The sequence below is a fragment of the Ixodes scapularis genome, unplaced genomic scaffold, assembly GCF_016920785.2.
Source record: "Ixodes scapularis isolate PalLabHiFi unplaced genomic scaffold, ASM1692078v2 PGA_scaffold9__187_contigs__length_104089568, whole genome shotgun sequence".
NCBI lineage: Eukaryota > Metazoa > Arthropoda > Arachnida > Ixodida > Ixodidae > Ixodes > Ixodes scapularis.
In genome coordinates, this window is record NW_024609884.1 from 58,476,368 (window position 1) to 58,504,047 (window position 27,680).

The window sequence follows — 27,680 nt, forward strand, 5'->3', positions numbered from 1 at the left end:
GTCTTTTGAGGTCTACAATTACTTCTTATTGCAATCACCGGGTCAAGGTTTGGTCTACGGGCCGCTTTTGTTTGAACGAGCAGACGACAAAAAGCAGACGTTTGGAAGAGCAGACGAAAGTTCGAACGATCAGGCGGCCGTGTGATTTTGAAGACGCACTGAACCCGTAGGTGGTTCGGACAACTTGGCGGTTTTCTCTCGTTTATGTTGGAACAAAGCAAATACATCTGGCGACCACAAAGTGTTGTCCGCGCACGCAATCGTAGTTCGACAGCGTCTGGTTCGCCCTTTTCACGGCTACTATCCACGTTCTCGGACGAACGGAGGGGACAAAAACACGTGAAAACTGATCTTCAAACCTTTCCAGACTCTCTTGGTACAACCCCCGTCGCAGCATTTTGACGAGAAAGCAGGTTTTTTGACTCGTTTCTTCCAAGGGAACACAGGAATGCATGTCTGGCACGGCGACTTCTGCCCACCGCCACAGACCGGAAGTGCGTCCGGCGCGCCACCACCGCGGCGTGACGTAGGAGAGTTGAGTTGGTGTATACCGCCAGTAGCGACGTCCATTTTGTTGGCTGGTGCGGTGGAGGGAGATGGGGCGGAGCAGAGGAAAAATTAAAATGCTACTGTCACAATCCTTCATAAACAGCATACTGCTGCTGTAGAGTCTGTCCTCTCTGTCCATGATGCGAGTGTGGAGAAGTACAGATATAGAGCTTCGCCTGTCACCAATATTTCTGGAGTCTTTTTCAACTGTTCAATCCCCTGCCCCAGCTGAACTCTCACCTTCATATGGCCTCAATTTTTCAAAGTTTTTGAGCAAAGCCCTCATGGTCAACAAGCTCCTCGTTCTGCGTTCTCGACACCCCTACTGGTAAGCCCTCAGTTTTATTGTTTGATATAAGTATTTATATTATTAGCAATTTTATTGATTTTCTCGACAATTTCTGGATGCAAAACAGTAGTACTGGTCGCGACGTCAGCTTGTTACACCACAATAGTAATCATTACTGTAATTTTATAAAAAATAGATTCCCCAAGCACAAGATAATAATAATAATAATATTACTTTATTTTCCATTTCAAAAAATGGCGGAGGCCGAGAAAAAAAGCCGTGTTTAAACGGCTTGACGAGGCCTCGGCCTCCTCGAAAGTTCGCCAGGATGCCCTGAGAGAGGATTTTTTTTTTTAGCTGGTCGATACTCTGACGGCGGAAATTCACAGGAGATTCACGCAGCCTGGACTCGACGAGCTTGTTCGTCTAGAAAGAATTGTGACTGATGCCGCCAAGGGGAAGCCTCCCTCTGCCGCAGTCTTGGAAGAGGAACTGGGGCTCCTCACTTCTGATTTCGACGTCTCCCGCCTTGCTGCACAATTGATAATGCTGCCGTCACTTGGAAGCAGCAAGTGCGACACCATCCAAGATGTTCATGCATTGCTGAAAGATCAAGCTCCAAACGTGAAACTAATTTTTGAGGAAGTTTTCAAACTTGTGCTTCTCGTTCTCACAGTCCCCGTGTCGTCGGCATCATCCGAACGATCCATCAGTGCCCTACGACGTATGAAAACTTGCTTTCGAAGCACAAATGTCACAGGAAAGGTTGACTCATCTACTCTTATTGCACGTGCACGGCGCGCTGACGGCCACTTTGAGCTTTGATTCCGTAATTCAAACCTTCGTCGCACGAACCGCGGAAAGGAAGTCCACGTTTGGCACAGCATGACTGTGAAATGTTCAAATGCCTAAGTGTGTTTGTGTGACTTTTGACCAGTTCTAACATCACTCACGAGGGTATATTTAAACTCTATATTTATTACAAGTTATTGTTATTAGCACCGAGAAGTTTCAGTGGCTCCGTCAAGGAGACAATATTTCAGCCGAGTCAACTTGCGGACAGTTGGGTATCGGCTGCTGATAACTGGGAAGATCCTTTTTGCTTTATTTTTCGATAGCGTGATTGTATTTTGATTCGTGCGATCATAATCTCACGAGAAAAATCTCTGTTCTCCCCATGACGTCACGGTGGAAACTGTAGCGACGCTTCTGTTCGTTTTTACGGCCAATATTGTTCGTTTATTTTTCTTTGTTTATAAAGTATGCACAAAATATGTAAATTATGTTTATAATTGCGTTGACGTCATTTTCTCGCTGACAATGTAAAGGCACATTACTATTGCAATGTTACTTTAGGTCTACGATACAAATATGCGCATGTTGTAATTTTTCCTGGACCACGTTTACAACATTTGGTTGTTCGTTCCTCCCAGCTGACAATATCTCGCGCAGAATCTTTTTTATGTTTCATAATATCCTATTGTATGTCTGGAGTTCACATTATGTGATTAGTGAAAATCTGGGGTACTGCTGACCAACCTTCCTTTTTTCTATCTACATATATACCGGGACACGTGGGCTGGCTTGTGTGTGTGTAGCTTTGATAACTTTGGTGTCGCTTCCAAGGCTGCCTCAGCGACAGAGCTACCGTGTCATCGATTTATAGATTTCTCAATGTTACCTCTGTTACCTTTAACTCGACCACTAGTTCTTCCTGAAATTCCTTTCCTAGGTTTTCTAAGCAACTGGGACTGCTTTGAATTAGAGTTAATTTGCGCCATCAATATGCACGTATCTTTCATATATCGCATTTATTGCCCTATTCCTTCTAATTACCGACTCCTCTCTGGTATTTGGTTTCTCCATAATTACGTTAATCATTTATGAACACAGGAGAAACGTCATCGTGTCAAACAGTCAGTGTCAAAAAAATAAACACAAATAAAATAAAAAGCTAGAACCAAAAATGTATCCTTTATGTGACATTTTCTCAAGTTTTTGTTGCCGATATTCTATTTGTGACACTGCCATAAACAGTCAGTGTCACAAATAGAATATCGGCAACAAAAACTTGAGAAAATGTCACATAAAGGATACATTTTTGGTTCTAGCTTTTTAATTATCTGTCACAGTTAGTGCGCTCACTTGTAGCGTGTTTACATCATGGTCTTATGACGGTGTGTTAACTGTGTTTATTTATTCATGTAATCATATGCACGACCCCTGTATAGTGTCTGCATGAACCCTCAAAGAAAATAAATGATAATGATGATGATGTTTATGGTAGTATTTTTTTTTTTTTTGCTCCCCCAGGGGAAAAATAGTTCCGACGCCACTGCCATTGGGCCTGCCACTTCGTTGGAGCGCGAAGGATGGATAACAAACGGTTATGGGGTCAAGGTAAGAACACTTCTTTGTTTCTTTTCCTACGTAAAAGAACACTTCTTTTACGTAGTTCAACAAGGCGATAAGTTGGGCGAGTTGGTTGAACATCTTCAAACGTGAAAACAGCGCAAAAATTTGACAAAGGACGAGTGAAGGAAGGGTTGTATGTTTGTGTCTTGACTGGTTCTTTCCTATGCTCCCTGTGTTTATTTTCTGGTTCGCTTGAAAATTAAACTTTAGTTGATAGTCAGCGCTTTGTCCGCGCACTTCTTTCACTCGTCCTTTGTCAAATGTTTGCGCTATTTTCACGTTTGAAGTTGCACTACGTAGTACGTATAGCTTTACTCTTAATACATATGCCGAGACACCTTTAGCTTTATGGTCAGTACAGGGTAGGAGCCTGAACGAATGGAACTTTACAGAAGATAATTTTCCGAGCTGTCAGTCAGAAAGTCTACCCAGTTTAATCGGGTGGCAGTGCGAAAAAAAAAATGTTCTAAAGGAGCTGTGCAACGATTTTAACTTTGAAAGAATTCGCATCTTCTACTTTTGACATTGTTTATCTTGCTACAAAGGACAAAACACACATCTCCTTCCTTCGAAATGTTGCGATTCCGCTGCGTAATCGCGAGGCAAATATTAGAATATTTCCCGACCTGCAGCCGCGAGCGGCGGATATGTGAACCACGCGGCAGGACGTCAATGGAGGACTTGTGAGAAGATAGGAAGTTGTGCAAATACCTGCTCGATAAAAGGTAATTTTTCTATAAATCTTGTCGCTCCAACATAAATATAAATGCGTCAAAAACCTTGTATCATCGACAAAACTTCTATTCGGAGTTTTAGTGGCGCCATCTATCCGAGGTCAACAAAACCGCCAGCTCTATCTGCTATCGCGAACAGCCGCCAGAAGCCGGAGGGGTACGGGGACAGCCGGACGGGGATGGCCGGACCCGGACGAGACTCTCCTCTTTTCACCATGTTGATCGCTCTGCGCAAGCACGTGGTCACGTGGTCGCGAGTGGGTGAGTTCTCGCTGTTCACTAATGGCTCTAGAGAGAGAGCTTCACCGGAACCCTGCGCCTCCCCCATTCACGTCACAGCGCACGTGACTCGGAAGATGGCGAAGGAGCTGGGAGGTGCCGAAAACCTCAATCTTAGTCCATTAAAAAATAAAAACTAGGACATCATACTTGGGTACTCATTCAATTGCTGCAATTTAATTACTGTAATTTAATTACTTTTGGTAATTTTTAATATCAATTAATTACTTTCGGTTAAAAGGAATTGTAATTTAATTACTTTCGGTTAAAAGGAATTGTAATTTAATTACTTTCTAGCATAAGTAATTGCAAAATTTCAGGCACAATTACAATCACTTTTGCAAGACTTTGCGGCGCCGACGAAACCTCTCTGGAAGTCTTAGCGCTCGATGATACACTTGCACACATAGACACGCAAGCACACGCACATACAATAAAAAAGCGTCGCGTTTTTGGCTTTTTTGTTTTTTTGCTTACATTGTGGGCTGAGAGAAAATCCTCTTTGGAGCTATAACTCAACGATGTCGTGTAGCGCCGTCTGCGGAGTGAGCAGAAAACAATAGCGTAAACATGCCAAAATATTGAAGAAAAAAAATTGAGCTTCACCTTTTAACCGAGGTTGGGAATTTTAATTCACTATGATGTATATGGAAGTTATTTTTCTTTTCTTTTTTTTCAGCTTTTCACGTTCCTCTTTCAGTATTGCCTCATATTTGTATCTTTGTAGTATTTTCAAGTTTATATCCTGTTGGTTTCACTTCGGACATTATTTGCATAAGCATTTTGGAGACTGTCCTCGCACCTGTTAATATTCGCACCAATGATTCGGGAGCCCCGATTTGGTTCTTATATATTTCTGAGCCATTATAATTTCATCTCAATGTAAATAATTTACATTAACATGTTTGTATGTGAATGTGGTCGTAATAGCGCGCGCGGATTTTGGTTTTATATCAACACTTTTAAAATATTTATATATGACTAATTGTCGCATTTTTATTTGCCTGGCAAAGTCTGTCAACCCAATTTTTTCTTTAGCGATCTGGCGTCTTCCAGCGTATGAACTGATTTAGTATTATTTATTAAAAATATAAGAACGTAGTACTTCATTTCCCCAAATTGTCAAATTCTATCATGAATTTAACAAATAAATAATAAAAGGAGAGTACAGTATGTGACATTTATGCAGCGATGCTTAAGCCTCCTCAAACATTGGGGCAAGGAATGAACAAATGCGTTGCATTCTATACAACTTGTTTAAAGTTATGTTGCCCAAGTCGAGTAGCTCTCAGAAATAAGTAATTGTAAAGTAATTGCATTACTTTTTAAAAGTGATTCGTAACTGTAAGAATTACTTTTCACGTAGTAGTAATTGTAATTGTAGTTAAACTACTTTTGGAGCAAAATTACTGTATTTGTAATTAAATTACATTTTGGAAGTAACTTACCCCATGTATGTAGGACATGCAGGCAAAAGCAGTTTTTCTTCTTTTCTTGAGAAAGGTCGAGACACCAACTCCCATATTATTTAAGCAAAACATGAAATTGTTGCAGAGCTCCTTTAAGCATTCCAAAATATACTATAGATTCCCGAAAGCACCGACTTGCCACAGATTTAGGGTTGTCTGATTGAACACTTATGAAGCGATTGTTCGGAAATTTTAAATGAGGAAATGAGGTTTAGAGTGTCTCCGAAATTAGCTAAAACAACACTTGTAGGTCCTGAAACTTTGGGGTCTATATCACATGAACGATTGACGTTTTAGCGAAGAAATGATAGCGGGAGGCAACACGTTGGTCATTGAAATTTTCAAAAATTGCTTCTACGTTTTGAATCAAATCACTATGTTCCAAAACTGTGGCATGTTGCACCAAAGGCTTGGGTTACGTATCTGGCGAAGTTTGAGCGCGCTACGATCTGTATATTTTTGCGGTGAGAAAAACACTATTCTCTTTTCTCGCGGAAAGACGCAGTACATTTGAAGCTTGTTTTTGTAAAACTGAATGGCGCTTTAGAGCTGGAGCAAAAGCTTTCGCTGGAGAACTTTATTAACATAGAGGACACACCAGAAGTTTGTCTCTCCAACCGCTGTAACTATGCAGTACGTGTAACTATGTTGTAGATGCTGCAGCTATGCAGTGTATGTAGAGTTACAGCATATTAACTGCCCTAGCCCCTTGCAGCAGAGAATGCATCAGTGGCTCATAGGAAGCAGCTAGTCGTTGAGTACCCTGAAGTATGGAATCGGACTTAATCAACATGGTCACAGTTCTTTTTCTTTGCAACGTAAAAATACATGCTCCTAATTATCTTCTACCAGAATTTACCCATCGATTATGGATGTACTGCAGATATTTCCGAATGCTCTCCTTCAAGCAATATAGAATTTTAGCGGATCCATATTTTGACCAGTTCAAAATGCCGCCTGCAAAGCCTTGTGCGGCCTTGGCCGCTTTTGTTGCAGCATCGAAGACTTGATTTCTAAATAAATAATCATGTTTTATGAAGTAAAAACGTCATTGTTCCTTATCGCAAGCTAAATATGAAGACCTATATGGGCCATGTAGTAATTTAACCTATATTGGTGCTCCTAGGAAAGCTGCAGAGGCAAAACTGGACCAGGAGGAAACTACCGAACCAGAGGGCAACGCTTGAACAACAGGACGACGGCCAACCGATAGGAGGCCGAAGGAGTGAATCTCTAAATTCCAATAAAAAAGGTCAAATACCATCTATTAAGGTTTAATTGTCCAGTTATCACAAACGGTTTTCCCAATTGATCGTGCCCGATTGGTTCCAATTGGCAATGCTCAATTGGGTATCAACAATTGGAACCAACTGGGACTTTTCCAATGAGGAGTCCGAAATCACAAACGGTTTTCCCAATTGTCGTGCCCAATTGGTTCCAATTGGCAATGCTCAATTGGGTTTCGACAATTGGAACCAATTGGGATTTTTTCAATGAGGAGTCCGAAATCACAAACACTTTTCCCCATTGGTTTCAATTGTCAGAAACAGTGGGAATTTTCAACTGGGATCTGAACTAAGAGGAAAGTTTGGATATTAGGCGACAATGGGGAACGCGATCAAATGCTTTGGAGAAGTCTAAGAAAAATAACTTCAGTTTGGGAAGAGTTGTCCATATTAGTATGAATATCGTGGGTGAATTCTATCAGCTGTGCTTCGCGTGAGTACCACTTGGGAAACCGTATTGATATTTGTAAAAGAAGTTATTTTCAAGATGACTCATGGAATGAGAAAATTTTATGTACTAGCAATTTTGACACGACACTGGTTACGGATATGGGACGATAGCTGCAAATGATTTAGTGCCAGATTTAAAAACGGAGACAATTTTGCCAAGTTTCCAGGCTGTGGGACTAAAGCAAGATGATGGGGACTGTTTAAATATTAGGGTCGCATATCTAAAGAAATTGTACGAGTATTTTTAAACATTTTAGAACAAATGTTATCGGCACCGGATGATGTCGGATATCAAGATTAGTTATGAGTTTATTGATTCCAGAACTTCTGATCAAAATAGGTGACATGAATGTATAGTCAAGGTCTACTACGGAGAGAATGTTAGAATGATCTTCTTTGGCGAATACTGACGTGAAGAATTAAAACTGTGGGACAAAGGGCATCGGGCACTGGGTTACCTTCCTCGTCTGATAAGGAAATGGACGAATGCGATTCCTGTGGTGATATTACCTTCCATAATTTCTTAGGTTTAGTAGTTAGAAGAGAGGGCAGATCACAGTTAAAGTACTTTTTCTTGGCAAGGACAATGGAGGAATTGAAATATTTCTCAGACATTTTATACCTTGTCCAGGCCTCCGGAGCATAGGGCAATTTAGCAAGACGAAATAGTCTCTTCTTTTTGCTTCTTAGCGTTTTAGTGAACCATGGTTGGTTACTAGCGAATCGGATATGAACGAGTGGAACGAAGATGTCAATCAGTTCTGAAAGTTTAATCTTGAATAAGTGCCAGTTTTGTTCGACTGTTCTGGCTTGAAATCCATCAGCATAGGCGTGAAAAAAAGAAAGAAAGTGCGCTGTTAATTGAAAAAAGTCGGCTTTGTTATAATTGCTAATTAATTTAGAGGTCGATTTTTTTTTTTTATGAAGGTGTATACCGTTGTTTATTAATTTGTGATCGCTGAAACCTTTGAGGAATGATATGGCGGTAACAGATTCAGGATAGATGTCAGAACTAAATCTAAAATACTATCATTTCGTATGGGGTCATTAATAATTTGTACAAGGTTGAAGTTTTGATAAACGTCCAAAAAGTTTATTTCGTGTTGATCGCGTGAATTCACTGAGGGCCAATCTATTAGTGAAAAGTTAAAATCACCGAATTGGAATACATTAGCATTTGGGTTGGTCGTGGAGAACGTCGATGAATTTAGAACAGCTGTCAAGAGAAAGAACTACAATCAGTTGGAATTTCGCATGAAGAAATTTAACGGTCATTAACAGCACCTCTTTTTAGCAACCTATCGCGACGATAAATGTTAAATTGAGAGCTATTAGTTAATATTTCTTTATTGTGGAATTCGGGCTTTAGCCATTTCTTTGGTAGAATTGCGATATTAGAATCATTATCATGAAGAAATGATAATATATCGCGTTTCGGGATTACACTTGAAATATATTGAAAGTGCGGGGTGATGGTGATAGCGCAAGGATTAGTCGCGTTTTTAGGTTGTGATTTCGGTGTGTTTTGGCTGGACACAGTTATTCTCGACGATGAACATATAAGTGGTGTTATCGATCTTTAGCTTGTCAAATGTTATCTTGAAGGGAACGTTTCTACTTTTGGCGAACTCGATTAGTTTCCTCCTTGCGTTCCGAACCGTGATGGAAAACGTCTCTTCTTCACTTGTCTCTGTCCCTCCTACTTTTAAGTTTCTGTTTCTACCCCAGTCTCGGGTTAAGTTCCATCATGGTAAATATCCACCAGCTCGCCTGTACTTTAACCGTTTTTTCATCAAGAACCTTTCTTTCAGACGAACGCCACGAATCGTTTAATTCATCCGCTATACGCCAACACAGTGTTTAAAAACCAGCCCGATTCGTCCACATCAAGTGCGGGCACTGCGCATGCGCAGAAACCAAAATCAGGAGGAGTGAAGCGTCTGCGCATGCACAGTACCGACAGCAGGGCCACCGCAGTAGCGTGACGTCAGTGAGGTAAGTTGGTCTATACCACAAAAGAAGTAGATTCGAACGACGCAGCCTTGTATAATAGCTTTTTTTTTTCTTATTCTCAATAGCGCTGTGGTGTCTCCGTCACGTGGATGTCTCCCGTCCAGTGTTAAAAACTTAAAAAATATACAAACAAAAGAAAAGGCAAACAGAGCAACATAGTAAGTGCCGCAGGCGCGGGCCCGCTCGGCGGGCTCGGCTCGTAGCGAGTAGCGACGAAGCCCCGCGATGAGGGGATGCGGAGCCATGATGGTGAGCGGCTGAGTGGCCGTGATGTGAATGGCTGGCCGTGAGTGGGACCTCCTCATGAGTATGTGCAACCGTGATGGGGCCGACTCCGAGGGGCCGTGATGTGAGTGACTGGCCATGAGTGGGAACCCCTCCTCATGATTGTGAGTAGCCGTGATAGGGGCAACTCGAGGGGCTGTGAGTGGGACTCCCGTCATGAGTGTGAGTAGCCGTGATGGGGGGTGCGACTCTGAAGGGCCGTGATGTGAGTAACTGGCCGTGAGTGGGATTTCCTTTTTATGAGTGTGACTAGCCAGTATGGGGGGGGGGGGGGGGGGGGGGGGGGAGGTCGAATCTGAGGGGCCGTGATGCGAGTGACTGGCAGTGAGTGGGATTTCCTCATGAGTTTGAGGAGTTTTGATTAGTCGACTCTTAGAGGTCGTGATGTGAGTGACTGGCCGTGAGTGGGACCTCCCCCTCATGAGTGTGAGTAGCCGTGAGGAGGGCGACTCTAAGGGGTCGTGATGTCAGTAACTGGCCGTGAGTGGGATTTCGTCCTCATGAGTGTGAGTTGCCGTGATGGGTCGACTCTGAAAGGTCGTGATGTGAGTGACTGACCGTGAGTAGGACCTCCTCCTCATGAGTGTGAGTAGTCGTGATGGGTTGACTCTGAGGGGTCGTGTTGTGAATGGCCGTGAGTGGTACCTCGTCCTCATGGATGTGAGTAGCCTTGATATGGGCGAGTTTGAGAGGTTGTGGACTCGTGATGTGAGTCACTGGCCGTGATTGAGACCTCCTCCTCATGAGTGTCAGTAGCCGTGATATGGGCGAGTTTGAGGGGACGTGATCTGATTGGCGATGAGTGTTTGGCACGGTTGAACTCTGTGATGTGAAGGGATGCGACTTGTGAATGACGGTGTACTTTGTGATGCGATTCCGAATGACTTTGATGGGCTTCAGATTTCGGTGATGTGATGGTGAGTGAGTGGGTCCTGAAATGCCGACCTATGCTGAGGCCCGCTCTATTGTCGCCATGGCACCTCGCTTGCCACTGCTAGACATGTTGACCCCACTGAACACGAAGTCGTCTATTAGACGTCTAAAGACGTCTTGGCAAGACGAGCAAGAGGTCTTTTATATGTCTTTGCAAGACGTGATAGCCAGGGGCGGATTTAGAGGGGGGGTCCGGATGTCCTGACCCCCCTCTTGATTTCTGCATGTGTAAAATTTAGGGCGTGAAACGAGGGAGAGGGGGAGGGGGTTCCTAGACATATGGTACGCTGACCAACAGCTGACCCTCCCCTCAGGAAATTCCTGCATCCGCCCCTGGTGATAGCCTAAGGCGTCTTGAGTCATCTTGTAGCCGCCCTGTAGATTTCATAACGCTCCCTCTCTTTTTTGGGCTACAAGACGTCTTGCAAGGCATCTCCTAGACATCTTAGAGACAGCTAAAAGACGCCCAAGACGTGAGTCGCCTCTTTGAGATATCTTTTAAACGTCTACGTCAATACATCTTGAGACGTCTTGTAAAGATGTTTTATAGACGTCTTGCGTAGCCCAAAACGTCTCTAGCTTAGTCGAGCTGTTTCAAGCCGGCTACGAGACGTCTTGTGCTCAGTGGGGACTACGGTACTCAATATTCAATGCAGTAAACATCCCCCCCCCCTTTTTTTTTTTGCTGCTATTATTAGTCAGGCAAATTTGCGGGCATATTGTCGGTGACAGGTTAAGAGTTCAGTGGAAGCTCCTTCCACCTCTCTCCCTTTTGGCGGAATGAACACGGGAGAGGAGGCTATCTCCTCTCCAGCGTTGGCTCCTTTTTTCCGACTAAACCCGCAATCGAAGTGGACAAAAAAATAAAAACTATGTCCCAAAGTTGAAAAGGAAGGGAAACGTCGCGTCGGGTTCAAACCTCGAACCATAGACGGGCAAAGCTCTAAGTTGCCCACACCCCCCGTGTACAACCGAAAGAAAAAAACAAAAAATTACCGCCGGCTTTTGCGGTGGTCTTTGAGAAAATGTTTAGGGAAAGCACCCCTTACGGGGAACCTCTTCACCCATATTGTGAGTGCACGCACTCGTTCGCACAGATGGTGTACGCCATGTGTACACCTGCGAGAGTGCGCATTGTGAAGGCGCGCGCATTCGTGCATTTTGATGGGGAAAAGCGACAGTACGCCGGCGGCGGCGCCCGCGACGAAAATGAACGCCGCGCCGCGGGCACTGCTCCGGAAGAGCATTCAGTACACACATTCCATGCCGTACAAGTATATTACGCAGCATTTAAGTCTCCCCCACTGTGGTCTCTCCCCAAACACCCTGAACAAGCTTCTAGAAACATTGCTGCTGCTGAAAGAATAATGATAATAATAATAATAATAATAATAATAATAATAATAATAATAATAATAATAATAATAACGGCCGGTGTAGGACGCTGATATAACTTGTTCGCCAAAAAAACCCCACTACAGCCATTATTGCTTATAGCTAAACCACTATCGTAGTATTTTCGGCATACGCGAAAGCAACTACGCTAGTTATTTTCCGGGTACTTTAAAATTCACGTTGAGGTCACCATCTACTCCGTAAAGGGCGACCGACAACTGAGACAAGTAACGTATTGCCCGTGGCTGAGTCTGCTCCTTGTGCAAATCTGAGATGAAATGATTGAAAAACATGTTCATTTGGACTACTCGAGGAATTTGAAAGCCGTGAATTGTTCTCCATTTCGCGAAAACAACGTCTTCCAGCCAGAACTCCTTTTTCTTTTCTTTTTTTTTTTCAAATGATCGCTTGCCGAAATTTTAGGGTTTTGACTGCCTGCCAAAAGCTGTGAGGCGTAACCGCCCAGAGCGAGGCCTGTTGTAAACCGAACTTAGAGCTTCGCGGTGGTGGCCCAGCTAGCTGTATAACGAGCACTACTCACGGGCACGCCTCAGAGATGCAACCCACGGTCGCGAGCAACCCGCGGTCACAGGCACAACTACGATAACATGCGAAGTGAAGCCACCTAAAAGTTGCGGGAGCGTGCGGTTCACGAAGCGGGTTTCCACGATACTTCAGTGCTGACGAAACGGGTGCCTGTCAAACGTGTTTTCGTAAAACGAAACGAACCCCCGTCGCTCAAACCACGGCCGCTTGATCGCAAGAATGCCATTGGCTTTCTCTCGCCTTTGAACTGTTTGAACCACACACTGCCGCCTGTAATTGCATCACAGCTGAAGAAACCTTTCTGCCTTCGCATGCCGCCGTGTACGCACCCATTTTTATCATGGTGGTTTACTCGTTGACTGAAGAACGTTCTTCAAAGCCAACTAAAAAAGTTAAGATGTGTTGAATTCGGTTTGAGGGTAGTGGGAATTTGGGGTACGCGGAAAAGACTACGGTAGTGGTTATTGCGTACGCCAAAACAACTATACCGTGGTGATTTCGGCGTATGCAGTAACCACTACCGTAGTGACAGTATACACCGACACGCGGGCTTGACGTCACGGAGCTGCGGCGGCGCTGCGATCGCGCCGGAGCCGGGGGGTGTGGGCAAAAGCGCGCACGTTTCGCATGGGCGTCATAGCATTCCAGCGAAGAAAAGCAGCGGAGTGAGTTTCCACAAGTTCCCGGCAGACTCTGAAACGCATAGAATGCGTTTCAGAGTCTGCCGTGCACCGAAAAGTATGGTCGCCTCGCGCGAACGACCGTTTGTGCGGCAAACACTTTCTTGGAGGCAAGTGCAGCTTCCATTTCAATCTCCGTCCCGAGGCTTGCGTATGTGCAGGGAAACCGTTGTCTGATCGAGACCACCCGGATTTTGTTTCCTCGGTGTTCGCGCACAACGCACCCGGGCACCCCCCAAGCGCTCGTCGGAGGCTCGCTACGCCCGTGCTAGCGAGCAGAAGGGGATCGACGACAGAACGGCAGTGTTGTAGGCGTTAATAAAAAAAAAAACGTAACGAAATACGTTACTCGTTACTTGCAAATCAAAGGTACGCGTTACTGAGCTACGTTATCTAAAAATAAAAGGACGCGTTGCCGCTACCGATAAAAAGTAAGGCACGTTACTTCTGCGTTACTTTTTTAAATTATGATGTAACACATTTTACGGTTTTGACGATGCAGGTCATATATCAAGAAACATTATGATCATGCAAAAACTGAACATAATTACTTTAGCTCTTTTCACGGTTTCACCTAAATACTTACGAGAAAAAACGCAAAAGAAAAACATGGCTTGACGCCTAAAACACGGAAACAATTGAAGTGTAATTTCTTTAAGACTTGGGAAGTAGTAACGACTAACGTAACTACGTTACTTGAAATAGTAACATAAGTACATTACCCGTTACTGTGTCGAAAACGTAACGAGTAGGTTACTACGTCGCTGAAAAAAGTAACGCGTTCCTGGTAACGCCGTTACTTGTAACCTGTTACCGCCAAGACTGCAGAACGGACAAACCTTTACTGGTTGTAATGCCTTGTGGTCATGAGGGTATGAAAAATATCATACCTCGACTTGAAGACGCTCTGTGTATTTAATCAATTAATGAATACACACACTTCCGCCGACCCATAGTCTGCTGATCCCGCCGGCAGTGCGGAAACCGACTCGATGTAATCGTAGACCTCGAGAGACTTGTACGCCTGCACCGTGTCGGCCGTGAACTGGCTTGGCGAAAAAACTAAATAAACGACGACCTGAGCCGTCGACTTCCGTGGCAGCAACTTTACGTCGGAAGTCCAGCAGGCCTTGTTTATAAGGCGTACGGATCCTCGTAGGCAACGCCGTCCACGCACAGTTTGTTTCGATACCGCTGCCGTTCAGGCTCGGGCAACGAGCTCAAATAGTCGGGCATAGCATACGACATACGTTATGAGGAAATACGACGCACAAATAAAGATACAAGCGTCCCTACAACGCCAACAACGAGCGCACGCCATAGAGCGCTATGGCGAAAACACGGACAGCCGGGCTGCTTTTGCCCACATAGCTACCGCACATGCGCGGCCTTCCGGCCGTGTTGGTAAACAGAGCCGCTCCGCGTGTCGGTCTATAGTTTCGGCGTACTACACCGCTTGGGCCGCCTTGGTTCGCCTTGTAAACTTGAATGCTAGGAGACTGACTTCTTACTTATCCCTATCTCGTTCTCTTCCTCAATGTCTTTCTTCATTTAGTTATTTTCGTATACTCTCTCGATCGTTCTTTCAGGCCCATCGAATCACCAAAATGTGTTGTGCACCGATGCCGTGCACTCGCTGCAACTTTGTTTTCGAGTGTGACTGCAGTGTGCTGCTGCGTAAACCCGAGAGTTTAGTATGAGCTACATCAGCAAAGCCGCCTGAAGCGACAGTCAAATACGATAATTACCTGCTTCTCAAAATAGTCGAGATTTGGAATCTACGGACTTCACATCAACACAGGAATGTGCAACTCCCAGCATTCGCAAATCGGTGATTCAGCAGCTAGACGCTATCATCTTCAGCAGAACCGACTGATCAATCCGTCAGTCCCGAGTCTTTGCCAATCCCTGAAGCCACTCATGCGAATGGCCTCGGGATCTACGCCGGCAAGTCGGTAAGTCACGTGGCACTATTTTGGGATCGTTAAGGCCCGTTCACACACTGTGCAACGTTTTTAACGTTGAAAGAATTTGCATCTTCTACTTTTAACATTGTCTTGTCAAAAAGGACAGAAAACACATATCCTTCCTTCGAAATGTTGCAATTCCGCCGCGTAATCGCAAAAATTAGAATATTTTCCGACCTGCAGCCGCGAGCGGCGGCCATGAGAATCACGCGGCGTGACATCAATGGGGTACATATAAAAAGATAGGAAGTTATGCAATTACCTGCTCCATAAAAGGTAATTTTTCTATAAATCTTGTCGTTCCAACATAAATATAAATGCGTTAAAAACCTGGTATCATCGACAAAACTTCTATCATTCGGAGTTTTAGTGGCGCCATCTATCCGAGATCAACAAAAACCGTCAGCTCTACCTGCTACTGTGAATAGCCGCCAGATGTCGGAGGGGGACGGGGGCACAGCTGGACGGGGATGGCCGGACCCGGACGAGACTTTCTTCCTTTCGCCATGTTGATCGCGCCGCGCAAGCATGTGGTCACGTGGTTGCGAGCGAGTAAGTTCTAGTTGCTCACTGATGGCTACAAAGAGCTTCACCGGAACCCCGTGCGTCCCCCTTTCACACGTCACAGCGCACGTGACTCGGACGATGGTGAAGGAGTTGAGAGATGCCGAAAACCTCAATCTTTGTCAATTTTTAAAATAAAAACCTAGAACATGCAGGCAAAAGCGGTTTTTTGTTCTTCAGAAAGGTCGAGACACCAACTCCCAACTGATTTCAGCAAAGTACTGAAATTGTTGCACAGCTCTTTAAGACCGAGTGCCTTGGAAGTTGGAACCTCTTAAAGGGACCCTGGAAGGACTTTTCTACTGGTTTTTAATTTGCACCGAACCTGAGCGCACTGAACGTAGTGACTTAATTAAACTTTTCTTTTCTCGAATTTCGCTTTATTTTAAACGTATAGGCAAATTAAAATTACAAAAACGAGCAAAAAATAACCTCCTTCATGACGTCCTTGGTTGCTTGAGTGACCGTGAACTAGAGGAGGGGTAGTGAGCTCAGCGAGCGGTCACGGCTGCCGCACTTCGTGTCGACGCCTCGAGAGGGCGCCACTAAAGCATGTTCTGGCTAGGCTGTATGAAGCGGGCAGCCAGGGCGGCTTGCATTGCATTTGCTGCGCAATTAGACACCTATTCGGCATGACACTTCATTGGCCACAAATGACAGCAAACACAGGGTAAAGATTAGGGGTGTCGCGAACCGGCCGCGGTTCGAGTTCGACCAGGTTCGACTTTTTCGAACTTTTAGTGGAAAGTTCGACGAACCTTCTATTGAGGTTCGACTCGTGTGCGCATGCGTGGCAGACAGGCCAGTTGGCTTCGGATTGGATGATAATGGCTAAGAGATAAATTAAGTGCAGCGCTCATTGGGTATTTCAGTTAATACAGTACTAGAAATTAAGTTATTAACTTCTTCATTGATTAGAAGTAGTTTCTTTTAATTGCAGCTGTTCACAGTATAAAATAACCCTTTGCATAAAAATTTTTTTTTCCAAACCTAGACATGCTTGTATCAAGCTCTGGCCACACTGTCCACAAAAATCGAACCGGTCGAATCTGGTGAAAAGTTCGAAGGTTCGTCGAACCGGTTCGACCCAGTCGAACCACGAAAGTTCGACCAAAATATCTGGTTCGACAAAAGTTCGCGACACCCCTAGTAAAGATCAGTTCAGAACGGGAGCCACTTCGCGCTGCCATACCGCCAAAAAGCCAAAATGCAAGCCAAAGCTGCTCGCCGAAGTGCCTTGGGAATGCTCGGAACCGGTCGGATCCTCCAGTCCATACGACCGCAGCGCCGCCGCGTACATCCGGGAGTTTTCTGCGCTCACCGCTCGTTGGTGCCTGATCCCACTACACCTTTCTAGTATGCGCCATCTTTTCCACCGCTTGGTGGCGGGTATGTCGACATGTCATTTCTTGTTTCCGTACTTTATAAACTGCATTTGTTTCTTTTCTGATCTAAAATACTGAACACAAACTACTTTTATAAATAATTAAAACTGCTCGCGCCACTTATATTTTGTATTTCGACTAAAAAGAAGCTTTTAGCGGATCTGACCAGTAGAAAGGCCAGGACCTAAAACGTCACGATGTCGTCACATATCGCGCGCTTTCGGCACCGCGGGTCGCCCCCGTAGGTGGAGGAGGTTTTCGCGTCGTCCGGTTAAAATATGACGCAATGATATTTAGTTACTCTCTCCGTGCCCGCTGGCTTGCCCGAACTCCAAGAGACGTGGAAACCGCAAAAAAGGTAGACGCTTAACTATGATTGCAGGGCCCGACGAGAGGACACACTGGCGCCATCTATTCGCGACTCCAGCAAAACGGACGCCGCCAAGCGGGAAAACCGGGAACCAGCCGGACCAGGTCGCTCCGCGCCCCTCCGCGTCTCTGGTGGCTTTTGCGGACACGTGTTGTCGGCGCGGTGGCAAACAACGTGATTTGACAAAGGTCCGAATATTTTTTTTAAGTTTGCCTGAGTGTTCATTAGTGTGGGGAAGCCTCAGTAGATAGTTTCCTTCCATCACGCGTTTTAAAGCCCGTTTACTCCACAACACACAGTCGCATGCTTTCGATTTCTTGAATGGGGAGGAAACACGGAAAAAGGTTTTGATTTCTTGGCTGTCTCGAATCACATTCAAAGTGATGACTGCTTAGTAACTGATAAGTGTTTTTTTTTTTTTTTTTTTTTTTTTTATAAGGATGTAGAACAGTGGACCGAGGACGCCAGACGAGGCATTTCACTGGGGGGAACACCAATGTTGAAGTCAAGTGAATGGGAAGGTTTGATAGCTGCTTTTCTTGAGTTTGGTTGCGTTCGGTTAGCTTCAAGTTTGAGCCACCCACGCCGGTCGGTGCGTTGGCTATTCATCTTGGCTGCTTTTCGCCGAAAAAGCCTCTGGACCACACTGAAAAAGTTGGGCGGATTTCGCAATTGATTCAGAAAAACCTGCTCGCTGCGAATGATGAATGAGGGAAATTATCTGTTTTCAAAAGGTGGGGGACGAGTCTAGGAACGGTAGAAGCTGTCACGGCATTTTGATCTATCGCGCCTCCAATATTTATATTATACCACTGTCGCAGCCAGCAGCAATATACGTCTACATTGCTCAGGTTGACCGGCAACAAAAAAATACTCATCTTCTCCGTTCAGGATTCGAAGCAAAGTTGAATACAGAGAGGTTCTGCGTGAATCTCTGATGAAGACTCTTCGTCTCCGTGCTGCTGGCTAGAACCATTTGGCTAAGTTTAAGTAGTATCTTTCTCTCTGCCAAATATACTTTTATTCAGCAGTTCACCTAATAGCTAGTCAACTAAGCTTGTATTTCAACCCGAAGAATATAATAATATGGCTTTAGTGGGACATAGTACGTAAATAATACATAACCCCCTCGTCAAAATGACTTCTCCATTGCTACTAAAACCTCAATTGAAACACAAGTATCAGCTGCTTAGTGAGGCGCCCGCAGGTTAACATGCTCCTTGGCTCAAGAAGTGCTTGCTAAATTTTCGTGATTTTCCTGCAGCCTGTGTTGTTGACCTAGAAGACGACTGGAAAACGCGGATACGCACAAAAGCTCGATTTCGCGGGCGGATAAGTCGCATGGTTGAGGCATGTGAGTTAGCTGAAAATTACTCTCGGTGGAACAATTCTGTAGTCATCGCCGCTTTCCTTAGATGATCAAAACTGATTAGTTTTGAACGAAATCTCAGAAACGAAAGTTTGACATGAAAAGAACAAAAAACACCGGGAAAACAAAACTATGCTTTGCAAGTTTATGTGCACCGGCTACACTTAGCAGTCTCAGTTCAAATACCTGTAAAATTGGGCATTAATCAAAAGACAATCTGTTCAATTGAATGCGCCAGCTGTTCAGGCGGCTCGGCCGAGCCGACGCGACCTGGACTCAGCCGCCATGTTTGTTTGGTGGTGGCGCCCCCTATAGGTCGCTGGAGTCGCGAATAGGGTAGCAGTGGAAAATGGGCGGTATATTTTCTATTTGTCTCAAGCGTCATCCTTTCTTTCTTTTTTCGCTCGAAAAACTGTTGCCAATGTTATAAAAGACCATTGCTCATATGTATTACGCATATTTAGCCTAGGAAATCCCGCGAAACCATTGCTCTAGTGCAGTGGTTCTCAAATGGGGGTCCGCGGACCCTTTGAGGTCCGCGAGGGTATTCTAGGGTTCCGCGAAGCCCTGCCTCGTCAGTCTCCCGGCAATAAAAGTTGTCTTTGTTTCAGATTGAAAATAAACATTCTGATTTTCGGGTGAGTTTTTTCGTGTGTATGTCAATGAGCAAAGTAAAGCTCCCTTGCGCCCTTACGTCCTGCTCAGCAAAGTCTCCTTCACACAAGCCCTTCGTTATATCCATTTATTAGATCATTAGCATAATTAACCTGTACCTTTTCCTACCCCTCACCACGAACGGGGTCCTCCATCATCTCCGCCGATCCACAAGGGGTCCGCGAAACATCAATGGTTGAGAACCCCTGCTCTAGTGAAATGCAGTTCCAGGGTCACTGCATAGATGGCGCCAGCGTGCCAGTGTGTGTGTTCTCTCGTCCTAAGGATTGTTAAGAGGTTTCAAGGCACACCGTTCTAAGAAGTCTCAAGTGTGTGAACGGGCCCTTCCGTTGCTCAAACTTCCGTGCTGAATTCGTCCGATTATATTACTTTTTTTTATAATTATTGAAAATAAATGTTGTAAATGTTTTCTGGCTTTTCCCTCTGGGTATTTAGGTCGATGATTTGATTAATTTTCGGGTAATTACATTACAGGAAGTAATGGGATGGCCATGGGAGGCGCGTGGTTGGCTCTGACAGCTCGCAATGGGTCGCAGGAGCCGTAGCTTTTGTCGTCTGCGAAGGTAAACGTAATGTGGACCCTTTGTCGGAGGGACTTTGAATTTCTTAACTCTCAACAGACTAGAACACATTAATTATTACGTCGTTTCCTAAAGTTGCGCAACCCGGAGATCAAGCATGCTGCTCGGCTAAAAAGGAAGACAAAATGAAGCGTTTTTTTCTTACGTAGAGTTGGCCAACTCAAAATCCCTAAAATATTATCATAATTAGTTACACGAAATACCTGTTTTCAGTAAACCCTCTAAAAAAAAAAAAAACGGTGCACGCGTACCTTACGTATTTGAGCATGCGGTAGGCGGGACGGACGGGTTGGGTCCGGCGGGAACGAGTAGCGCAGCCGACGCTTCGACGGAACCGATGGAGTCAGCGTCAACATCGTCACGGCGGTCTCTGTGCCTATCACGGGCTGAACCAATCACGCAGAGGAAAAAAAAGCGCATTCACTGTGCGTGATTTCTTTAGCCGGGGACAGCCCAAGGGCGGCTGTGCACCGTTGCTCGATCGGCTCCGTCAGCTGGGGTCGTGCACTCACTCGGCGGTGGCGCGGGTCCACGAAGAAGGTGGCCTGGGAAGTGCCGCTGCCCTTGGGGACGGCCGGAGCGTGGAAGAAGTCCAAGACGCCCCGGTCCCCCTGGACCATGCGGCCGGTGAGGCGGCCCACGCGGCCAGACTCCGCGAATTGGCGCACGCCCTCCGTCGCCATGTGACCCAACTGCCAGAGGCGCACGCTGCTGTTGTGGCTCAGCCCTGCAGGACGGAGCGGCAAGCTCGAGAGTTTTTGTTTTCCAAGAGCCTCTTCAAACCAACAACTGCAACGCAAGATCGGTCCTCGGTGTCTTCGGGGAATTTCAAGGTGCCCTCGGGGAATTTCCGAGCAACATGCAGTTACTTGGAAATTATCTAATCTATAGAATTTTCGTCACTAAACCCGTGCAGTACAGCCAAAGCCCAGCCTCTCTCTCTCGTTCCTCCCTTCCCTCCTCTTGAACAGGTTGGGACACGCTTTCTCCCCTGTGGCTTTGGCTGTACTGCACGTGTGCACGGTTTTAGTCCGACGGAATATAAGTGGTGTTTTACCATAAGAGACCCACTGCCAACTGGCACGGCAGCCTTCTGTGTGGGCGAAGCCTCTCCTGCTGATCTTATGCTGCATTGCATTATAGGGGGTATTCACGGGACACCATGTTGTGAGACGTTGATCGCCGCGCGTGCTCAAAATTAGTTCCCATTTATGATCTTTCAAGAACAACAATTTTGATTGTGTGGAATGTACGTTGAACGTGCATCCCGGTGCATTTCTCGCAGGCCGTGATGCAAAGCTATAGCTACCCTTGCGATGCGTTTTGAACATTGTCCAACAAAATGGCGTTCCCTGAATATCCCCTATAAGCACGAAGAGACTTCGCATGTTGCACGTGAAAATCGATGCCACGAGTTTGTACTTTTCCAAAACGACCTATTTTATTTTATTACCGATATTTTTCCTTTATCATCCGACATACTGAAGTTATAACTAGGGTTCCGTGTTGTCTGATAAATCCGAAAAACTCTGAAAAACACCCGTCGGTAAAATTTTGGTCTCCGATAAACTCCGAATGTTTATGTGTTCCCCCACCCCCCGCAAAAAAAAAAATTTTTTTTTTTTTTTTTTTTTTTTACAATTTGATTAGCACAGACTCCACGTTCCTGGGAAAATGTCACATAATTATCTTTCAAATCTCGGACCGTTGTCAAAAGGACTCTTGCCGCTTGTCTCTTCAAGGTTGATTCAGGGCAACAGGTCATTGTACATTCGGGTCACGACAAAAGCGACTCTTTTGGTTTCCAGTTTGAGCCATGCGATTTGTGATTTAGAGAAAGGAAAGGGTATGTTTTAGTAACAGTGAAAGCTATGGCCCATAGGGATTGTACAAAATAGGTAAGAGGGGCAGTTGAAACTTCTCTATTACATCCTTAACCACTTCACCTCGCGCGGCCGCGGGCTAGAATTTCGCTGTGTTTCCTATTAAAAGTAAATAAATAATTAATAACCGAATGTAAACGTATGCCAGATAAAAAAAAATAAAACGCGCTTGTATCAATTGAAATATCTTCAGTTGAATTTGGCGTTAGTGCCATTGTCATTGGAAATACTAATTTATCCACGACAAAAGTAACACACAAGTGGCGCTTCGATAAACGCCGATACCTTAAAATCAATAAAGTCCCGGAGGTAGTCGCTAGGAAGCTCGTAGTCATCCCATCCTATTCCACCAATCTAGCCCGTGGTCGCGCGAGGTGGAGTGGTTAAAGAGGTAATAGAGAGTTTGAACTGCCCCTCTTCCCAATTTTATACAATCCCTATGGGCCATAGCTTTCACTGTTACTAAAACATACCCTTTCCTTTCTCTAAATCACAAATCGCATGGCCCAAACTGGAAACCAGAAGAGTGGCTTTTGTCGTGACCCGAATGTACAATGACCTGCCGCCCTGAATCAACCGTGACGAGACAAGCGGCAAGACTCCTTTTGACAACGGTCCGACATTTGAAAGATAACTATGGTAAAATTTTCCCAGGACCATTAACTCTGTGCTAATCAAACTGTACAAACAAAAAAAAAAAAAATTTTTTTTTTTTTTTTTTTTGGGGGGGGGGGGGGGGGGGGGGGGGTTCTTGCATAAATACGAATTGACCAAAATTTTACCGGCGGGTGTTTTTCGGAGTTTTTCGGAACACGGAGCTCTAGATAACTTACACCAGTCGTCTCTGGGGGAACGCAACTTCGGGACCATTTTGACTGAATGGTATCATTAATCGTTTACTCGGCAATCTGATGCCTTTATCCGCACAGGGAACGACACAGAACAAACACGTAATTGTTTTTGTTTTTTCTTAGTGCTTAAGCGCTCGACACTGTACCACGTGTTTCAGCGAAAACTTCAAAAATCGCTAAAACTAGGGTTGTTGAGAAAACAAGAAGCTCTTTCCGGGAACAAACTGCCAGCCGCGGCGGACGTAAGGGATTGTAAATGATAAAATTAGTGAAATGAACATATAAGGCAAATACAATATTTTACGGCGAAAAAGGAAACCGCTCAATTTAGACGCGTTTTGGTTTCTTATCGGAGCGCATCTTTGCGCCAGCGGTCCTGGGGCTCTAATCGGGACACCTGGCAAGAAAGTCGGCGAGGAATTCAACCGCTGTGATTGGACGGCGCCAAGGTCAAGCGCGGCGCCGGCCAATCACAGCCGCCGGATTCATCGGCGACTTTTTCGCCAAGTGTCCCGATTGGAGCCCCTGCGCCCCGGTGGCTGAGACGCGAAGCCGCCTGCCTCGTAGGACGGAGGAAAGTACGGCGCACGTGCGTTGCGAGCCTCGGTCGCATGGGGGCAGGACCGCTGGCGAAAAGATGCACTCCGACAGAAAACCGAAACCAAAAACGCGTCCAAATTGAGAGTTTAATCCGAACGCCATAAGATGCTGCACCCGCCTTATATCTGTCTAAAATGAGTTGATATAGTGGTTATCGGTGATGCTCAGCAGGTTTATAATTGGAACCATATATTTTTCTGCAATTATGAATAAGTTGACTAGTTCATTTTAGCTAATTATTTAGCTAATTTGTGTTTTTTTTTATTTTTGTATTCCTTGACGCTCGGCGTGGCTGGCAGTTTGTTCCCGGAAAGAGTTTTGCTTTTTCTCAACCACCCTAATTTAAGGGATTTTCGAAAGCCTTCGCTGAAACACCCTTTCTAAAAGAAACAGCGCGGATGCCTTGTTCGCGCTGTGTTGCGTAGTGTACTACGTATAAATGGCTTGTACGTGCCGCCATGACCCTTTGCTGGTGGTCAGACTGGGTCATTCATATTTGTTCTTGCCGAGAAAAACAAATTCGGCGATGCAGAATGCATGCTGCATAGGGTATACGCTCAGCAGCAAGGCCACCACGATGGCCGATGAGGTGACGTTAGTGCTTCTGCTTTACTGCGTATACACCTCTCGAGGTCTTAATACTTCCTTTTTCTCCGTAAGCACCGACAAATCCAAAAAGATGAACCCCCGGTCGGTTTGATCAAAATTGGGGAAAAAAGAACAGAGCTGGCTTTCGAATAAGAAAAGGCCACGCTTCACGGAAGTAAACATTCTATCTTTTGCTTTGTGTTCGAACGGTTAGAACGCAGCCCTCAGTGAACACGCTGGGCCCCAGCGATCGCTCTGCTCAAGTGGAAAGAGTGGAGGGATAGGCAGTAAGAACTTGTCCTGCTTTTCCTAACCTGCAACAAAACCTAATAAGCAACAGCTCATTTCGCGAGCTTCTCGAGCAAAGCGTGCAAATCAAACTCTCGAGGTGTGCAGCACGACAAGCGAACAGTGTGAACAAAAGCAAATCGGACGCCAGACAGAGTGATGCGACATTGCCTAAAACTCGGTTTGTGCTGCCTTTGCTTTTGATTCCGAATCAAGTGGAAAAGTCCCATTCACAGATCGGTATTGCTGCTCGGTGATGCTGTTTCCCATGTGTGCCGGGCTTCTCTAGAGTGCGGAACCGCCACGCGTAATTCATCGCGCGTGGACGTGACCTTGTCTCCGCCAGCCTCGGGTTCCGACTTCTGCTGTCATCACTGCGGACATCCAAGGCCGACGCTGACTGCTCGTCTGGGAGCAGCTGCGTTGGCCGACTCACCAACCAGCTGGGACCACTGTGCAGGCGGCCGCCAGTGCGGGTACTGCTTGGGAAACCTGCCAGGCGTCCAGGCGGTGACCAGAGTGGCCTGGTACACGGCGAGGTGGCGACAGGCCTCCGACGTCGCCGCCAACCACGCCACAGCGGCCAGCACCGTGATCCTCCCGGACATGTTTCTGGCAGCCTCGGTCCGGCCGTGCGTATTTAACGGGCCTCTCGCCCCCGCAACCCCTCGCCCCAGAGGGAAAGCCAAGAGGGCTGGCATGGGAGGAGAAGGACCCTGGGCTTCCCCCGTTGGTGGGGCGCGGCTGCCGGAGCCGAAACCTGCTCCCGATCATTCACCGTGCTTGATGATCGACCATGAACAGTCGGTTCGCGCCACGGTCCGGACTCTGGGCGCTGATTCGAGAACAGCCGCCTCGTGCTTGCTGTCTCGTCGTTTTAGTCGTGCGGGTGCTTTCAGAGGAGACCGGCTGAAGTCGTCTCGCACGTTGGTCCCCGTACATCAGCGACAGAGTCTATACCCGTATGTCCCTGCCGCTAGTTCGTTAGCGTATAACCCCACATTTCACAATCTGTGCCTATGTCCCCCATCGCACATCCTATCCGAATGTTAGTTTTGAGCAGCTTTAGATATTGTACACGTGAAAAAAAAAAAAAAAAAAACAATTGAGCTAAATTTCAAGGGACATCCTAAACTTCATATTTCTATCAAAAAAGAGAAAAAGTTAGGCTAAATGCACTTTAAATTTTAGCGAAGTACGCCATACACGATGTACTTTCGAAATAAGGTAGAAGTACGTGTTCAACAAAATATTTATCGCGAGAAATCGACATAGCGGCAATTTCCCCTTTTGAGACGCACATGACCCCTTTTACTGCACGATTTGAAATGAAATCACCATACCTATGGCGATTTCATGTCAAATCGTGCAGGAAAAAGGGGTCATGTACGTCTCATATATATATATATATATGCTGGGAAAATGTTTCACTAAGACGAAACTGAAAACTCATTTTGCGTCACATTTTTAGCTCTCAAGTTTTGCGTCACAGGTCGCGTACGTATTTGGTAGCTTCACCTGGCTCAGACGTTCCCCACAACATAGCAACATTTTACATGGTTTTGCAAATGATACATTAAAAGCGTCAAATAATAATAAAAATGCATTTTGGGTTTTATTTATTTTTGTAAGAAATACAAAACACGGCTCCTTTGACGAAACTCTAACTGGTTTTGATAACTTTTGATCCATTCAATGTTATGGAATAAACTATATATCAAATTAAAGCTTAAACAAATACCAGTTGAACAAGCAGAATGTCGTTATAGTCAAATAAAGGTATTTTAGCAAAAAACGCTCTTGAATACGAGAGGAAACTAAAACCACTGTTGTTGTTGTTGTTGTTGTTTTTTTTTTTTTTCCTGTATGACGCTCTCGGGATGGTCTAAAACATCAAATAAAAATCAGATGTAATATATGGTTTGGACATACAAATCCGTACATAAAAGAACGATATATTCCAAGTTCTATTTCAATGTGCGAAGCTTGGTTATCGTCATTTGTATGCCTATTAATTAATTCATTAATTATTTTTACCTTGTCAAAGTATTTGTTGGCTTCGATTTAACACACAATTAAAGAAAGTACGGCTGATGCGTAGACTGGACGTTAATGTTTAATTTATGAGGGTTTTCCTACACATGTCTAATTTATTAGAAAAATAAGAGAAATCGCAATTAAAAGGATTCTTAAATTGTCTAATGAGAATTATAAGCTTATAGGTACTTTTCTCCAAAAGTGGTACGCGGAATGATAGAGTGCTCGGGGGAAACAAAATATTTTTTGATACGTGGCCAACAGCCCTAGCACGAAATTTCAGCTTTTTCCAGCTGTCGCTTCTTCGCGCACTCTAAGCCTTTTGAGAAGGTAGGCTCGTTTAAACTTACTAATATTCATAGGCGTAGACTACGAAGGGGCATCGGGGCTCGTGCCCCCCCTCGGCCATGATTCTTACCGAGACGCTGTTTACGTGCCATGTAACGAGCTTCGAGTAGTGGCATGTAAACAAAATAAAGCACACAGCGACGGACACATGGGGATATACATACGCTGTAAAATGTACCCCCTAAAATAAACTACTGATAATCGTCGATGTAATAAAAAATTGCGCGGAAAAGCACCCCCCCCCCCCCCCCCCGGGAAAATGGAAAATCTACGCCGCTGCTGATATTCGTTTCTCCTTTTCAAGAAAAAGACAACTTGCATACATCGTGGGGAGGTGCATATTATAATCAAGTTCACGAGGACGCTTATCGTGACCAACAAGCACCGTTTAGAGGATATATCACAGTAGAAGAGCCCATAAATTTCTTATGGCCACTTTTTGGTCTTTATTCTCAGCAACTACTGAACCTATTGGCGTAAAAATAATTGAATTAAAAAAAAAAAAAAAAAAAAAAAAACTTAACAGCTTTGCGGAATGCCGATTTTCGGTTTTGCGTTTATTATTGTTTTACGGGGCCTCGAATTCTGAGAAAGAAAAAAACAAAAACAATTCTTTAAAGCTTCTACTTCCAAGCGTCCCAGAAATTAAATTAAAGAATAAATGCAAACTGCAGTACCGCGTTGTAGTGTAAAATGAATTTGTGAATCTATATCTGCTAATACATTTCCTCGGGTTATTGTCGTCACGAAATGAATTGAGGAAGTTTGCGCTTCATTGAAATAAAAAATTCGTCTGCTAAACACCATTTTTTTTTCAGCTCGCTGATCTCCATGTGGCAATGATGAGTGAG

At 45.0% G+C, this 27,680-nt stretch overlaps 1 protein-coding gene and 1 long non-coding RNA gene across 2 annotated transcripts in view; one reads left to right on the forward strand and one right to left on the reverse strand.

Moving 5' to 3' along the window:
- Positions 1-25,059, reverse strand: part of LOC8032446 (spondin-2) — a 37,933-nt gene extending 12,874 nt beyond the window's left edge. The window contains exons 1-2 of the mRNA XM_002409954.4: positions 24,881-25,059; positions 20,747-20,961 (exon numbers count right to left, since the gene is read on the reverse strand). Of these exons, the coding sequence (XP_002409998.2) occupies positions 20,747-20,961; positions 24,881-25,052 (387 nt within the window). The 5' untranslated portion in view covers positions 25,053-25,059. The remainder of the gene's footprint in view (positions 1-20,746; positions 20,962-24,880) is intronic.
- LOC121833696 lies at positions 4,148-7,002 on the forward strand. The gene is made up of 2 exons (XR_006076778.1): positions 4,148-4,248; positions 6,862-7,002. It is a non-coding gene; the product is annotated as an uncharacterized LOC121833696 (long non-coding RNA).
- Positions 25,060-27,680: the final 2,621 nt, after the last annotated feature.